A 17,605-nucleotide genomic window follows, 5' to 3' on the forward strand; every position below is an offset into this window, starting at 1 on the left:
CTAGTCACATCCTATCTGAGAGATTATCTATGAAAGTTTTCCCCCCAATTTTCTGCATTCCTTCTGTTCTTGGCTAAATAGAATATTATTTATACAAGAAAATTTTATTTTAAGATAATTGAAATTAGCCTTCTTATACTTCAGCAGTGCTCTTGCCTTATAGTTTAAGGTCTGATACTGCTGAATCTACTTCCTTTACATTTTTTCCTGGTTTCTTTGAAGTTCCTGACGTTTTGTTCTTCCAAATGAACTTTTTAAATTTTTTCTAATTCAATAAAATAATTTTTTAATAATTTAATTGGGATGACATTGAATAAATAGGTTAGTTAGGTAAAATTGTCGTTTTAAAAATTATATTGGCTCTACCTACCCATGAACAACAAATTGCTTCAATTATTTAGATCTGAGTTTATTTGTATAAAAGTATTTCATCATACAATTCCTGTGTCTGTTTTGGCAGGTATCTGCTCAGGTTTTTTTATATGTCTAGGTATTTTGAATGGTCTAAGACAATATTATTGCTGACAAATAGTGTAGTTTCTCTGCTTTTCACTTTTGATTAACTCTATTTTAACTTTGTCTGAGATCATGATTACTATCCCTGTTTTTTTTTACATACTAAATTCTGCTTCTGCCCTTTATTTTATCTTTGTGTGTATCTCTCATTTTTATAATGTTTCCTGAAAGCAACATGTTGTTAAATTCAAATTTTAATCTGCTGTTTTATGGGTAAATTCATCCCATTCACATTCTAAGCTACAGTTACTTGTGTATGTTCCTCCCTATTTTTCCTCACTATCCTCACCCTATTTACCCTATCCCTCCTCACTCCTCTGCTTTACTTCTACCCTCTACCTTGCCCTCCTATTTCTTCACCTACCTACCCCTATAAGAATCCCTCCTCCCCCACCATTCCCTTGCCCTCTTATTCCCAATGAGAGGGTTCCAGCACTACCTGCCCTCCCCCCTACTAGCTTCTTCTGTAGCACTTTTTCCTTTTATGCCTCATTTGCATGAAATAACTACTCTTTTTTATCTGTCTTTACAGGTTTATTTTTTTAGAATCACCTCATCATAGTTAGCTCAGCCCATACCTTTCTTTCAAACTATCCAAATAATGATGACAATTATAAGAGTACTGCTAATATTTTCACATATACAAAGTAAACAATTTGACTGTATTGAGTCCCTTATATTGGCCTTTAGTGTTTACCTTGTATTTTTCTCTTGGATGTTATATATTGAATTTTCCCTTAAGTTCTGGGGTTTTTGTCACAAAAACCTGAAAGTCTTTGACTTTGTTAAATATCCATTTTTTCCTTTCAGGATTATACTTTGCTGGGTAAGTTACCTTTGGTCATAATCCCAGCTCTTTTTTTGCTTTATAACGTATCGTATCCCAAGACCTGTAGTCCTTCAACGTTGTAGCCACTAGATCTTGTGTAATCTTTATTGTAGCTCCATGGTATTTAAATTGTTTTTTTCTTGTTGCTCGCAATATTTCCTCCTGAACCTGGGAGGTTTTTGGCTGTGAGTATTCCTGTAAGTTTTCCTTCTGGGATCTCTATCAGGTGTGGGATTTTTTTTTCTATTTCTGCTTTGCTTTATTCTAGAACCTTAGATCAATTTTCCTTGATAATTTCTTGAAATATTGAATGTTGGGGCAGCTAGGTGGTACAGTGAGTAGAGTATCAGCCCTGGAATCAGGAGGACCTGAGTTCAAATGTAGCCTCAGACACTTGACACATGTATTAGCTGTGTGACCTTGGGCAAGTCACTTAACCCCAACTGCCCTGCCAAAAAAAAAAAAAGAAATATTGAATCAGGATTTTTTTATTGCAGTTTTCAGGTAGTCCAACTCCTCGATCTGTTCTCCAGATCAGTTGTTTTTCTGATGAGATGTTTCACTTTCTCTATTTTTCATGCTTTTAATTTTGTTTTATGATTTCATGGTGTCTTAGAACATCATTAGTTTCCCTTTGCCCAATTCTAGTTTTCAAGGAATTATTCTCTTCCCTAAATTTTTGATTCTCTATTTCTTGTTGGTTGGCTTTTCATAGTTTTCTTGATTTTCTTGTATTGCTTTTTTTTTTTTCCTAATTTTTCCTTGCTCTCTCTCTTACTTGATTTTTAAAGTCCTTTTAAGTTCTTCCCAAGAAGTCTTTTTGTGCTTGGGACCATTTGACCTTTCTCATTGAAAAAGGAGTGACTTTTTAGCTCCATTATCTTCCTCTGAATATGAAGCCAGATCTTCTCTATCTCCATAGTAATTATCAATGGTTGGGTTCTTGCTTTCCTTTTTCAGCCAATCAGTCAGCAACAGTCTATTAAGAACTTTGTTCCAGAAAGGGGGCTAAGTCTGGGACTACAAAGAAAAGCCAGAGAAATCCCTGTTCAAGGAGATTACATTCTAATGGGAGATAACATGTAAATAGTCGCATACAATTTATCATTGATTGAAACCTTTTCTCATTCCCCATCCTTTTTGGCCTCTACAGCTTTGATATTGTTGATCCACAGGGTAGGTGAGCCAGCATAGCTGAAGTAGCAAGGCAGCCCCAGGAAGAGACAAGAGGAGACTTGTACCAGGCACATCTCACTACCTTCCCTTGGGTCTTAGTGGAGATGGCCCAGGACCCTGAGTCCAGAACCTTGGAGGTAGTAGTGCCCCAAGACTACCAACCCTGCTTTTACTTTGGAGAAGGAGCCCACCTTCCTAACAACCTGCACACACTGCTGACCAGCTGCCACCAGTGGTCAGCAAAGCCCAAGAGTTTGAAGACCCAGAAAAGAAATTTTTACCACCAAAGTCCTTGGCACTGTGAAATAATTCAACATGAGCAACCGATTACCAAGTGAAATCCATTTTTATTAGATGTTTTACCCTCTGCTTTGCCCATGGGACGTTTCCATCTGATTTGGAGCCTTTTATACAAAAATTCCTTCCCCATCAGAACATAAGATCGTTGAGGGCTTGCTGACTTTTACTTTGCTATTTGTAGTCTCAGCACTTTACTACTGTGCTTTACATTCCTGTCAGCCATCAATGAAGGCCACAGTCATTACGGAGAAGGGGCCCACTTTCCTAGCCACCAACAGCAGATGCCAGTGTTAGGCAGGTAAGCCCAGCAGCCCCAGGAGTGGCAGTATGCTCACCCTCCAGCTGTCCTTATAGTCTAGATCCCACAGCCATTATCCAAGGAAGCAATTCCTGTGGAGATTGGGATCTGCTGTTGGTGTTGCTTCAGAAGACCAGGAGAATAAAGCTGCCACAAAAGCCCTTGGCACTATCAAATGGTTCAACGTAAGAAACATATGGTTTTTAACAGTAGAAATAATATTAAAGAAGATGCATTACCATTTATTTTGCTACTATATCCCAAGGACCATGAAACCTTTTTATCTGACTTAAAAAAACCCAAAACCTCCCCATGTGTTTCCTCCATTAAAATATGACTGACTTTTCTCTTTGTATCCCCAGTCCTTAGCACACTTAAGTGCTTAAGAAGAAAGGTTATTTCATTAATTCATGAAACTCTTGAAGTCTCTTCCTCTCTGAGGTCTTTGAGTCCTTGTTCTCTCCCAGTTTGCCTACATTTCTTCTTGGGCTTTCTTAGTTTCCTTTGCTGGACTGTCATGCAAAGAACACCCCCTAAAGAAGGGGTATACTCCCTTGCTATACCCAAAACTCTGTCCTGGGGTATCTTCTGTCTAGATACAGTTTATCACTTAGTGACCTATCAACGTATCCAAATTCATATTATATGCAGTCTTTCTTCCCCAGCCATAGTCTGCCACCTCTTTAAACAACCAGGAGTGATGTCTTCTTATGTTTTTTCTTTGGGGACCCCCTTATGGGAATAATAATCATCAATAATCATAGCGCTTTTAAATTTTGATTATTTTGTTAATATTATGGCCTCTTAAAGAATTTGATTTTCCTGCCAAAGTGATTTTCCTTAGTGCATATCTGAATGGGGAACTCTTCTACTCATTAAACTCCCATAGCTCCCTATTGTCTCTAGAGTCAAATTTTAATTCTTTTGTTTGGCTTTTAAAGCCTTTTGCCACCTGGATCCCAGCTACCTTTCAAGCTTCTTATATAGTACTCTTCTTCCCACACTCTAGCAAAAGTCCAATAAATTGGCCTTCTCTGTTTCTGACACACTCTCCTGCTTCAGTGTTCCTTGCATTGAGGTATTCATGGAATCCCTTAATTTCTTCAGGATTTAGGCCAAGCACCAGCGTTAGACATGAAAACCTTGTCTGATCCTTACCTCCTAGCGTCCTCATTCCCTATTTTGTATTTATTTTATATATGTACATGTTATCTCCCCTGCTAAAATCTAAGCTTCTTGAGATAGTAGGAATACCACAAAATCTAGCATTATGCCCGACAAAGTAGTAGATACTTACAAAATGCTTATTGGTTGATTAAAACTAATTCAGATGGGTTAGTAAAAAACATGATCATGATCATTCTTATTCCCTCTTCATTCCCATTTTTTTTATACCTTTATATTGTCAGTGCCTTGCATCTCATCATACATAATAATACATGTTTGTTGCTGGATGTAGAAGGAGGGAGGGAGTGAAAAATGACCTTACAGTTTTATGCCTGGGAGAATACCCTCGACAGAAATAGAGATAATTCAGTAGGGAAGCTTGTTTGGGGGGGAAAGACAGGTTGAGTGTTAGATATGGTAGCTTGAGAGAGGTGACTAGGGAATTATCCTTAGCAGTTACTTGAAGCTATGAGAATAGGGGGAATAGTGTAGACCCCAGAAGGGCCTAAGACTAAACCTTGGGGGACTTTGTATATTTGCCATTTTTAGGAGGTCTGAGCTAGCAATTTAAATGAATTTTTATTGACATGTCATTGGATTTTTTTACATGACCTACATTTTCCAGTATATCCCTACTTATCCTCCCAACTCCCACCCCTCAGCCATCCTTTATAACATATAATAAGAAATAAAAGGAAAAGGAAGAAGTTAAGCAAAACTAACCAACATATTGGAATGAAATAAGACACTTAGAGAGCATTCAGCCATTGATCACCCCTGGAGTTTCTTATTGAACCTCATTTTTGTCATGTTCTTTGGGGCCAAGTTTGATTGCTATAATTTCACAACATTCAGCTTAGATTTCTTAATCTTTACATTTCTATTTACTTGCTGTATTCATTGTGTATATTGTTTTCCTGGTTCTGATTTCTTTGCATCAATTTGTTTAAGTCTTCCCATGCTTTTCTATATTCACTGTGTTTATCATTTGTTACAACACAAAAATGTTTTGTTACATTCACGTACCATGGCTTGTTTAGCCGTTCCCTGTCAGTAGGCATTTACTTTGTTTCCAATTTTTTGCTACTATAAAAAGTGCTGCAGTAAATAATTTAAGCGTGGATAGGGCCTTTTTGTCATTTTTTTTCCCCCTGTGATATATGTTTTGTATTGGGAATTCTGGGTCAGAAAGTATCATCACGTTAGACTAAATTAATGGGAGAAATCTTAATGTCTTTGTAGGTGGAAGCTAAGTAAATATAAGAATTATGGGACGTTCATGAGCTCATTTGGAGGGTTTAGTCTTGGAAAGGAGATGTTTAAAAAGGGTGGATAGGGTGTTTTTCTAAGTAGTGGATAGGGAAGGATTTGGGGCCTTTTTGTGGAAATGATTTGAAACAACTTTTATGGAGGGGCTGGGATGTAGGGAGTCGAAATGACTTCAAAGTTTAGCATGAATGAATTTGTGACGTTTTCCAGAAGTTCTCAGAGACCTGGGAGCAGAATTGGTGAAGATACATGACAGCTGACCCTGGGATTGGTGGAGCCAAAGTCCATAGTGTTAAAATTACTGACCTAGAATTAGGTATCTGAGTTAGGTAAAGCTGAGTGTTTTAATTGCAAGTAGCCTGATAGATGACCCTAGTTACTGAGCTGGAGCTCAACTTTGGAAATGGAGTTCCAGAAGTTGTGAATGGTGATGAGAGCTTGTGAGCCCAAGGGGCGGGGCGGAGGGGGCAGCATGGGAACTGAAAGATAAATTTTAGTCATCAAGATGCATTTCTGTCTTGATTTTCTGTTCACTCCAGGCTGATAGGAAGGGGCAGCTTTAAATGGTTTAAATGGTTATGAAGACCTTAGTTCATACCTCACTTTTGCTGCCATTTATAAATCCCAGAGGACCCCTGGGACTAAAATGAAAAGAGTTCAAATGGATGATCTCAACTCTAAAATTTTGTGTTCTGTGAAGTACCTTTCTCAAATACGTGTTACCTTTGCTTTCCTCTCTGGCCAATTTTGGGAGCCAATTTGAAGTGGCAGAAGGGCTTTGGCCTTTATTCAGTGCCATATTTGGTAGCGTATACTGAATCTAGACTTAGACCAGCTGCTATGGCATTCTGCCATTATGACCTCCCTCACTTATAGCTACCATGATGTCTGGCTTCCAATGACCTCCTCCCTCTTGAGGACACGGACCATATCCATATGAAATTTGCCTACTTAAAAGAACGTGTTTGAAAATATGCCTAATGAAGGAAGCAGAGTTTATTAATCCCTAAGTTTTGCTATTTAATTTTTTTTAGTACCCTCATACATGGGCTTATTTTTGTTCGATTGGTAGAAATAGTGACATTAAGGAGAACTCAGGGTGATTGATTTGGATGGTAAGACAGAAGACCAGTACCCCCATTGGACTAAATGAGTTGTCTAGGACAAGTTTTGTTTATCTCCATTGTTTATGAATACATAAACATACAGGTCTCTTGAAAATTTTTTTCTTTTTGAATTGGCTGTTCCATTTGGGTATATGAAGCCTGAATTGCCTTTATGTATAGGTTGAAATTCATCACTGGGCTGTAAAGAGACCAACAATTTCCTGTCTCTGCTTTTCTAAAAATAGCATTCAGTTCAGACAGATCCAACTAAGAACTATGCCAGTACTGCAACTTTAACACAGATCATCCCCAAACCAGGACTCTAACCTTCAGTGAAACCAGCATTTGCCACTGGGTTTTGATCTGTCCCAGTTAGCTGGAGAAAGACCGCAGGTAATTGGTATTTTCAAAACAGCCACAGCAGTCATAGAACAATTAACTAAAATGCTTTTGTTTAAAATAAAGCCTGTAAGCTGGTGTTAGAAATATATAAAAACTCTTTCAGAATTTCTGTGTTTGTAATTTTATTATCCAAAGTTTATGACATTCTATATACAATGAGGCACAAAACCTCATTCAAATCAGCAATTAGGAAGATTCAGTTTAATGATTTTATCTTTTTTTAAAAAGAAAATACATTTTTGGGGTTTAGTTCTAGGGGAAATTTGCCTTATGTATTTCACAGCCTAGCACGGCCTTACTGTGGGGTGTTTTTACTTAGTACATGAAGCCCTCTGACACACTGTTCACTAAAGACCCTGTTGGTATTTGGGTTACAAGCTCTTCCTTTGTGTATTTGAAGAGTGTATGGTACTACCAGTAAAACGCAAGGGGTATCCTGGTCGTTGGATAGAATGGACGGACAGTGACTGGATTTCCCTGAGAAAAAGAAAAAGGCAATTAACTTCTCAGTATTTAGACTACAAATTATAGAATGTATTGACTTTCCTTGGTAGAAAAAGGCTACTTACTTAGAGAGTTTCCTTTACTAGTGAGATCACAATCCCTATCCTTACTTCCAACAAAAGCCCAGGAGTTGACGCCATAATTTGTACCAAAAATTATTGATATATTTTGTGGGTGCCGGTAGGTGATACAGTGGATAAAGTGGCTGGCCTGGAGATCTGAATTCAAATCTAGCTTCAGATATTACCTAGCTCTGAACCTAAACAAGTCACTTAATACACGTGCTTTGACTTCCTCATCTGTAAAATGGGAGTGATAATAATAGTGCTAACCTCCAAGAGTTATTGTGAATATCAAATTAAATAAATTCCTTAAAACTTTAATTAATTTTCAATTTTCAGCATTCACTTCCATAAGATTTTAAGTTCCAAATTTTCTCCTCCTCCCTCCCCTCCCCGTACCCCAAGATGGCATGCAATCTAATATAGATAGTTCTCTCCATCATGAGTCCTTTGGAGCTGTCTTTGTTTGCTGAGAAAAGCCAGGTTTATCAAGGTTAGTCATCACAGAATCAACATGTCTGTGGCTGTGTACAGTGTTCCCCTGGCTCTGCTCCGCTCACTCAGCATCAGATCATGTAGGTCTTTCCAGGTGATTTTGAAGTCTGTATCTGTTCCCTTTCTCGTAGCACAGTAGTATTCCATTACATTCATATATCACAACTTGTTCAGCCATACTCCAATTGATGGGCATCCCATTAATTTCCAATTCTTAAAGAGCTGCTACAAATATTTTAGTACATACGCGTCCCTTTCCCACTTGTGGGATACAGCCAGAGAAGTGGTATTGCTGGGTCAAAGATAGGTATGCACATTTTTATAGCCCTTTGGGCATATTTCCAAATTGCCCTCCAGAATGGCTGGATCAGTTCACAACTCCCCCAACAATGTAACAGTGTTCGTATTTTCCCACATCTTCTCCAGCATTTATCATTTTCCTGTTTAGTTGTGTTAGCCAATCTTATAGGAGAGTTGTTTTGATTTACATTTCTCTGATCAATAGTGATTTAGAGCATTTTTTCATATGACTATAATATCGAAATCTTTATTTTCTTCCTCTGAAAGCTGCCTGTTCATATCCTTTGACCGTTTATCAATTGGGGAATGACTTGTATTCTTATAAATTTGACTCAGTTCTCTGTATATTTTAGAAATGAGGCCTTTATCAGAGACACTGGTTGTAAAAATTTTTTCCCAATTTTCTGCTTCTCTCCTAACCTTGGTTGCCTGGGCTTTGTTTGTAGAAGAACTTTTCAATTTAGTGTAATCAAAATTATCCATTTTGCTTTTCATAATGCTCTCTATCTCTTGTTTGGTCATAAATTTTTCCCTTCCCCATAAATCTGACAGGTAAACTATTCCTTGCTCTCCCAGATAGCTTATGGTATCAGCCTTTGTATCTAAAAATCATGAACCTATCCATTTTGACTTTATTTTGGTTTATGGTGTGAGAGATTGGTCTGTGCCCAATTTCTGCCATAGTATTTTCTAGATTTCCCAGCATTTTTTGTCAAATTGCGCGTTTCTGTCCATGACTACTGTGTCTTGTGTACCTAACCTCATCCACTGATCTACTAAATAATTTTTTAAAATTATTTCTTAGCATTCATTTTAAAAAATTTTGTGTTCTCATTTCTTTCTAGCTCCTCCCTCTCCACTGAGAAGGCAAGCAATATATCAGTTGTACATGTCGAATCATACAAAATATTTCTGTATTAGCTATTTTGCAAGAAAAAGTGAAAATTATGCTTCAAATTGCACTCAGTGGATAATCTTTTTCATTGTGAGTCCTTTGGAATTATCTTGGATCATTGTCTTGATCAGAGGCAATATTGCAGTTACTGTGTATAATGTTCACTTAAATCTGTTTAGTTCACTTTGTATCAGTTCATGTAAGGCTTCCCAGGTTTTCTACAACTATTCCCCTCATCATAAATGCACTTAGCACAGTGCCTAGCAAGTAGTAAGAGCTGTTTTAATTTTAGCTATTATTGATACTATTTTATATCACTTTCATTGCTCAATCCCATTTTTCCTTCCTAGGGAACCATCCCTATGACAAAGAATGAAGAAAAAATAGTTAAGCAAAAACAACCAACGAATCAATGAAATCCACTTGATTGTGTTCCACTCCCATAATCTTAGCACCTCTGCAAAGAAAGGAGGGAGGGGCCTTCTTACCTCACTTTTCTGGGCCCAGCTGAGTGTAATTTCACATCAGTCTTAGGTTTTTGCTGTTGTTCCTTATACTTACATTGATGTAGTCACATTTTTCCTTGGCTCTGCATCAATTCCTGTCTTTCCATGCATCCCTCTGTTCTTCATATTATTTTTTGCAGCAGTGCCATGTTTTGTCACATTCATGTGCTGCTTCGTTTAGCTCTTCCTCACCTTTGTTTCCAGTTCTTTGCCACTAAAAAAGTGTTAATTATTTATTAGTTACATAATTAGTTATGTACGTATTCGTTCTTTCAATCTCTGGGCTTTTTGCCTAACAAGGGATGTCTAGATGAAAGGGTGCATAATAACTTTCAGGCCATTCCTAACATTTTCTATATCCTTTTCAATGACAGTTAAATTTATCAAAATTTAATATCTAGAAACTGTTTGTGTAACTACTTTCATTCGGTACAACTTCAAATACAAATTGTAAATTAACTGTAAAGTGGTGAGATTAGCAGTTCTTTCATCTCCTTTAGGAACATAAGACATGTCCACATGTGTGTAGTATGTAAGGGCTGAAGGAACTAATTTTTCAAAGAGAGAGATCATACCTGAGTGGTTTCATTAGGGAAGGTTCTAAGGAGGTGTGATTTTTTAATTTGTACCCTGAAACAAGCCAGTCAGAGATGAGTGAGATCCATTTTTGATGGAGCAGATGGCATGAGTAAGGCATGAAAGTAGGAATATATGATGTATTGAGGAGACAATGAGCACAACACACCCATTTGGCTTGAGTAGGGTGATGTTGGGAGGGGAAGAGGAGTGTCCTTTTCCAACAGTCTAGAAAGGTGGGGGTGCAGATTTTTAAAGGCTAAGAAGTACTTAATTGGTGTTCCTTAACATTTATTTAGTTGAACTAACCACCATAAGCATGCTTATATCTTACTCAGTTGTAGAAGCTTTAAAATGTCATCATCTCCTTTGCTTTATAGGCTCACAAGTCTGTGAACTTTGTTTCAACTCTGCTACAAATCACCATGTCCGAGCAGCTGGATTTACCCGTGAGACAGGCAGGCAAGTTTGCAGAGACCTTTGTCTTTTGAATGTGCAAATGTTATTTTAAATGTTCACAATTGAATTGACTTACCCAATGGCATGTCATTTAGTGGGTTTTCTGCCTGTTGGGCTAAGTTCCAGTATCCTGGGTCATGAATGCCTGTGTTATCAGAGGCCCAGTGGGAAGGACGTCACTTCAACTTAAATGCCTTAATTTATGCCTAGAGAAAAGGGTATAATTCCAGAAAATTAAAACATTTCTCCTTAATAAATGTGAGCTTACAATGTATTGATAAGTTTAGAATGTGTCGTCCAAGGAGTCTCTTCCTTTATGTATGTTTTTGTTCTTGATTGCAGCCTGTGAAGGATGATTAATTTGAATAACCAAGGTTTAAGGAATACTTACTTATTGTTGAAACTTTATAGAGTTTGATGTTGTTTTACCAATTTTTATTCTCAACCTTGTTTTACACATAAGAACGGTTTTTAGAGTGGAAGAAATGTGAACTTGGTTCACAGTCTCCATTTTCTTGTAGCATAAAGGATTGAAGCTTAGCATTCTCAGCTGATTTTTGGTGCTGCCTGTGGACTTTATCACATATATTTATTCTTTTGGATGACTAATAAGGGTCATTTCAAATCTTGAGCCGTGGAATGTAGGTCACAATTTGTGATGAAAGTTAGGGCTCTCCTCGGCTTTTCAGATGTGACTGAATTTCAGAGACTTGGGATTTCACTTGCAGCGAAATTGAATCTACTTATATCAGAAAATTAGTTCTTGGTGAAAAACACCAGAATACCTTGTCTGTTCTTTTTGACAGTTTTATTAAAATGTGCATAGTATTTGAGTTGCAAATAGAAGGAAAAGTGGCAATAATTAGCTCCAACTGTATCACTTACCATTAGAAGAGTCAGAAGATAGGTTGGCTTTTGAATCTATTTTGAAACAGGTCAGGCCTCTCCATAAACACATTAATAAATTATAAATCATAGAACTAGTGCTTTTCAGTAATCAGTGTCTGATTCTTTCTGATAACTTGCATTTGCATTTGTAATTAACGTCTTTTTTTGTGTATCTAAAGAGCACCACTAAGTCTCTATGTTCTGCTATATCATCATTTTTAGCTAAGTTTGGTGACTAGCATACAGGCAACTTCAGCATTCTGACTGCTCACAAGAAAGTGTGGTCTGTAATCTACCAAACAGTGAAAACTACTTTTAAATGTGTTGGTATTCTAAGTGACTTTTGAACCAAGTTTGCATTTAGGGCTATAAGGCATTATGGTATAAAATAATTTCTTAAATGGTTTGAGTGAAATAATCTTGATTGATTATTAAAGCCATGTGGCATATGAAGTGATTTTGTTATTTGGTACTATGTTGAAAGCATTGAAGAACACTTTATATAATAAATTACCTAAAATTTAGAGCAGTCTTGCTAATTGCCATTTGCCCTCAGTAAGGAGAAATGATTTTTTTTCCTGATCTAATACCTCAAAATCTTGATCTTAAAAGAATTATGTATTCATAACATTTTCTTTAGGCTATACTGTCAACATCGCAGAAAGCCAGTATCTGAATTGTACTTAGTTTCTGAAATAGTCATAGTGAAGCTATTTTTTGCTTAAAAAAATCAAGGGTAGTCTGAAAGCACTTCTTTAAGTTCTTCAGTGATATATAAACAACACATAAGGGGGCTAATCATGTACATAACTGTTCTGATGTCTTTCAGGTGTTATCTATTTGAAAAATATGATAACTCAATATTGGCCTGATAGGGACACCACACCAGGGGAAATCCCTCCTTATACAATTCCAGAGGAAGATCGACATTGTATCCGTGAAAACATTGTAGAAGCTATTATTCACTCCCCTGAACTTATCAGGTATTTTAAAAATGTTATTCCTTGTTTCAGTGATAGCATATTTGCTCTGACTTGGTCTGTTAAAAAAAAACCCTCATATTTTGACATTTAAATAGCAGAGCCCCAGAAACCAGTGCAATAATTATGGTTGTAAGCTGAAAACTTCTTTTACTATTCAGCAAATGTATCTGTTAAGTCATTTTTACTAAGGAATTCTGTGCATGGTCTTTTTTTTTTTATCTATAATGTTAGGCAGTTAGTGAGGTTAGGGTAGGGGTGATCATTATAAGGAATTATTAAGAGAGTTAACAAGTATGTTTCTATTCACTGCCTCTGTTGGAAAGAAAAAACTGCAAAACCTTGTAAAATAGGTGGAGTCAAGCCAAACATATTCTCAGTGTCAGGTAATTGCTTAGTGGCAACTTCCTGATTGTAAAAGTACAGAGAACCTCTGTACTGTCCTGGGATGGTCCTCCTCAGACACTAAGACTTAAGGGCAACCAGGAAACCTTGTTCGATGATAATACCTTACATTTTTATAATGATTATCTTTTCCTTGTACATTTCATTTGAGGATCCTAATGCTACTCTTTACTTTGCCTTTGCACTTAATCATATTCTATGTGTCTCTTTCCCTCAGTACTAGCTTTGAAGGGGAGGGATTGTGGCCTTTTCCATCACCGCATGCCTCAGGGTCTTGCATGTGCTTTCACACATCCCAACAGCCCTATGAAATAGGAAGGACAGTTTTATAGGTGAGGAAAAAGGATTCCAAGAGTAGAAGTGACTTAAATCAGACGGCTAGTCCCTGATAGCCCAAGATGGTTAGTGTCCTTGGCCCTGGCTCTATCCACTGACCCATAAAAGGAAATGAGTCAACAGTGACTGTGTCAGTTACCTGCAGACTTCTGCATCCCTCAAGACTAAATCATGATTTGAAATTACATGTAAGTCAGATTAATAAAATGTATAATAATTAAATACTCCATAGCTTTTTTTTCCATTTATGTGTCTTACTTGACTTTCAGGGTACAGCTTACTACGTGTATTCATCACATAATCAAACATGATTACCCAAGCCGCTGGACTGCAGTTGTGGACAAGATTGGTTTTTATCTCCAGTCTGATAACAGCGCTTGCTGGCTCGGAATCCTTCTTTGCCTCTATCAGCTGGTGAAAAACTATGAGTACGTATGTTGTTCTCAAACTGTGGTGGAGATATTTGGAGAAAATCTGTGAATGTCTACACAAGAGAATTCAAAGGGGAGACCTAAGCCTTCGTAGCATTTTTGAAATACATTAAGACACTTACTTTTGAATTACTGAATTCAGTGTTGAACGTGATTTGGTATTTTCCATTTGTAATCCTGTGATGCATAGCTTGTGATTCTTGCCCCTTCCTTAGTAACTAAACTTGAACCTAGAACCATTTTGTTTGTTGTGGCATTACTTCCACTCCACCGTTCAAACTACAACATAATCTATTCCTACTAATCCTATATTATTCACTCCATCAGACTCCTTCTTGTTCCCACTTGACACTTCATCTCCTGTGTCCCTGCTTTTGCCCTGGCTGTCCCTCCTGCTCACGTACCCTGCCTCCTCAGCATCACCTTTTAGAATCCTTGATTTCTTTTAAGACTTGCTCAGCTCGGCAGCCACCTTCTGCTTGAACGCAGCCACCCACCCACAACGTGCTAAGGCTGTTCCCTACCAGTATTTCTTCTGCCTAGATTCCTAAATATGTCTCCCCATAGAATGTTCACTTTTGCTTTTGTGTCTCCAGTGCCTAGCACATAATGAAACCTTAATAAATGCTTCTTCAATTTGTGACGTGAAGTTCAGCTTAAGTGTGATGGGTTGAGGAAAGGCAGGTGTCAACGTTGCATGAAGGATGCACAGAAAAATGGCCTCCAAAGAGAGAGGCTCAGTAAATTCTTGGTTGATTGAAGAAGGAATAGGATTTGATGTTTAGATGAATAAGACCAATGGGCATCGCCAGGCAGAAGAAAGTATAGTTGGATGGCAGTGGGAATAACTGTTACATGTTTGTAGGATAGTGAAAAGAAGGGTTTAGTGATGAGTAGAGAAGCAATTTATATTAGGGAAATGGAGATCAGATTGGAATCAAATGGAAAGAGGGGTAGGAGTCTGAAGAGGGTCCTAGTTTTTAAAAAACCACGTATAGTTTATTTCAGGTCACAAGAGTCAAACTCTTCAGACCATTTGTTGTTCATAAATTAATTTGCGAGCTCTCATAGAACTTAGAAGTTTACAGAACTTACGGGTCTTGTTTCTTGCACTGGGTTAGTCTTTGTTTTATAGGCCCATATGACATGATTACAACATGGGATCTTGAACACTATGTGAAATTTTTACTAAGAATATTAGCATGTTAACATTACAGTTAATCCTTTCCACATCATGGGAACTAGAGCCCCTGAGATCTGAAAAATCTGTATAAAATTTTTAAGCCCTCTCTTCATACCAGAGAAGAAGTCCGAATTGTTCTTTTTCTTTTATGGGGTGTTTACAGTACCTTCTTCTAAAATTTGAGTTAAATTTTTGTTCATAAGCTCTGTGTCATCTGCTGGCCTTCAAGAGTCATCTACAGCTTCCAGAAAAGTTCCCCAAAATTCCCATTTAATTTCTTATGCTGACCTGATTGAAATTTCAATGGGGAAAGTGGCTAGGTGGAAGGGATAAAGTATGTACAAATCATCTTATTAGCGTCTCATTGATTAGATTGTAAACATCATTTCAAGGATTTCTCCATAGCCAGAATTTGCATTCACATAGTATAAAAATCAGTGTCACCTAGAAATGGAAATGACTTCATTTTCTAGGACAGAGAATTATGTTGCTCAAAGGGAATTTCAATCTTTCATGTGTTATAAGTCTTATCTAATTTAAAGACTGATAATGTAGATCTTTTTGTTATGTACTTTTATTTTATTTTATTTTTTTGGAGGGGGGAAGGCAAGGCAATTGGGGTTAAGTGAATTGCCCAAGGTTACACAGCTAGTAAATATCAAGTGTCTGAGGCCTGATTTGAAGTCAGGTCCTCCTGATGCCAGGGCCAGTGCTCTACTCACTGCACCAGCTAGCTGCCCCTGTTATGTACTTTTAGAATATCAAACATGCATTATAAAAATTGTAAATTGACTTGCCAGAGAAAGGTGTTTTTCTGAGTTGTGTTGTCTCAAGGATCAGCCTTACTGAATGTAACAAGGTGTATACATTAGCTAATTCAGTTTGCATACTTAAATAGTCTCCTTGCTGTTAGTCATGGCTTATGTCATTGATTAGTCTTCTTTACCAGTCACCTTATTTTAATAGCTTTTTCTTGAGTGCTGGTTTGGTGATCCGATGTTCTAATTTTAATCTGGTTTGGTACCTTTATTTTTGTTCGTTTGTTTTTGTCCAATTTTGCTTTGCTCAGTCTATAGGAGGCAGCTTTTTGAAAATCTTTATCATATCAAAAATGTCCTGTTTTGCATTTGTTTAGCTGTATGTACTGTAGCTGCTTAGGAAAAAAGCCAGAAAATAAAAGGAAGTGAAATTTACTTACAGTGTAGGATTTCTTCAAAGCTGTTATCCTTAAATTTTTTTAAAAGAGTACTTTTTTTAAAAAAGTACACAAGTACTTCTAGTGAGATAAGCTATCTAGTGACTTGGGTCAGTCACCAAATTTTATTAAACTTCTGGTTTTTTCTTTGTAAAGTTAAAAGATAGTATTTTACTGATGAGAAAGGGATTACCGTGGCGTTTTGGCAGAAAGCTCTGGATTTGTGGTCAGAAGTGTTTTGAGATCTGGTTCTGCCAAATCACTAGTTACATGTCCTTGGTCAGGTCCACTGAGAACTTGTAAACCTTTATCCAAATGACATTGAATGAAATGTCTAAAGGATAAAAATACACCATAAATTTTTTATGTCACAGGTCAACTACTATTGGAATTGACTGTCAGCATAGGTGTGTCCTTGCTATTGCCCTTGTGTTTTGAAACAACATTGGTTTTCCTTAGGTGTTCTTAAGGATGGTGTTTCTTTTTCTTTTTTTTTCTTTTAAGGATGGTGTTTCTGTCTCATTAGATATGAAGTCTTTTTTGTTGTTTTTACATATGATTGTGACTTTAAATTCTTATGGATTCTTTTTGCATTTGAACCCAAAGGTACAAGAAGCCAGAGGAACGGAGTCCATTGGTAGCAGCAATGCAGCACTTCCTGCCAGTTTTGAAGGATCGTTTTATTCAGCTTCTTCCTGATCAGTCTGATCAGTCAGTCCTTATTCAGAAACAAATATTCAAGATCTTCTACGCCCTTGTTCAGGTACTCTAGACCCATCATTTCATTGATGCGCATGTCCTCCTTAGGAGTCTTGGCCATGATTATCCATAAGTCTTCAGTGAAGGATCTGGCCTCCCTTGGACACCTCCCAAAGGGCCTGTTAGTAACTTGCTCACATTTTTTATTCACAGAAAGGCAGTCTGAAGTCACTGTAAGAGCCACTTCCCAGATTAAGTTATTATACGATAGGACCAGTTACCTAGAATAAGTTAGACGTAATGAGTGACATTTTTACTAGTAGGAAACAGAAAATTCCAAAAAAAAAACAAACCCCAAAGTATTTTAATTGGTAATTGAACATTTTGGTGCAGTTTAAAGAAAAGTTGGACCTTTTTTTTTCCCCTTTTAAAGTATACTCTTCCACTGGAGCTGATAAATCAAGCGAATTTGACCGAATGGATAGAAATTCTAAAAACGGTTGTAAACAGGGATGTGCCTCCTGTAAGTATGTGCCCTCTGGGGGGATGGGGTGGGGAGCTGTCAGCTTAGGCTTTTGTTGGGGTTTGAATTCCAAGAAACATTTCATCAGCTTTTTTCCAAAATGCT

At 37.3% G+C, this 17,605-nt stretch overlaps 1 protein-coding gene across 2 annotated transcripts in view; it reads left to right on the top strand.

Annotated features, from left to right (window-relative positions):
- IPO7 (importin 7) overlaps positions 1–17,605 on the top strand; it is a 53,498-nt gene that overhangs the window by 11,958 nt on the left and 23,935 nt on the right. For both annotated transcript variants that reach the window (XM_036762352.1, XM_036762353.1), the window contains exons 2-6: positions 10,782–10,863; positions 12,578–12,731; positions 13,739–13,897; positions 16,885–17,041; positions 17,411–17,500. In XM_036762352.1, the coding sequence (XP_036618247.1) occupies positions 10,782–10,863; positions 12,578–12,731; positions 13,739–13,897; positions 16,885–17,041; positions 17,411–17,500 (642 nt within the window). The remainder of the gene's footprint in view (positions 1–10,781; positions 10,864–12,577; positions 12,732–13,738; positions 13,898–16,884; positions 17,042–17,410; positions 17,501–17,605) is intronic.

The sequence above is a fragment of the Trichosurus vulpecula genome, chromosome 6, assembly GCF_011100635.1.
Source record: "Trichosurus vulpecula isolate mTriVul1 chromosome 6, mTriVul1.pri, whole genome shotgun sequence".
NCBI lineage: Eukaryota > Metazoa > Chordata > Mammalia > Diprotodontia > Phalangeridae > Trichosurus > Trichosurus vulpecula.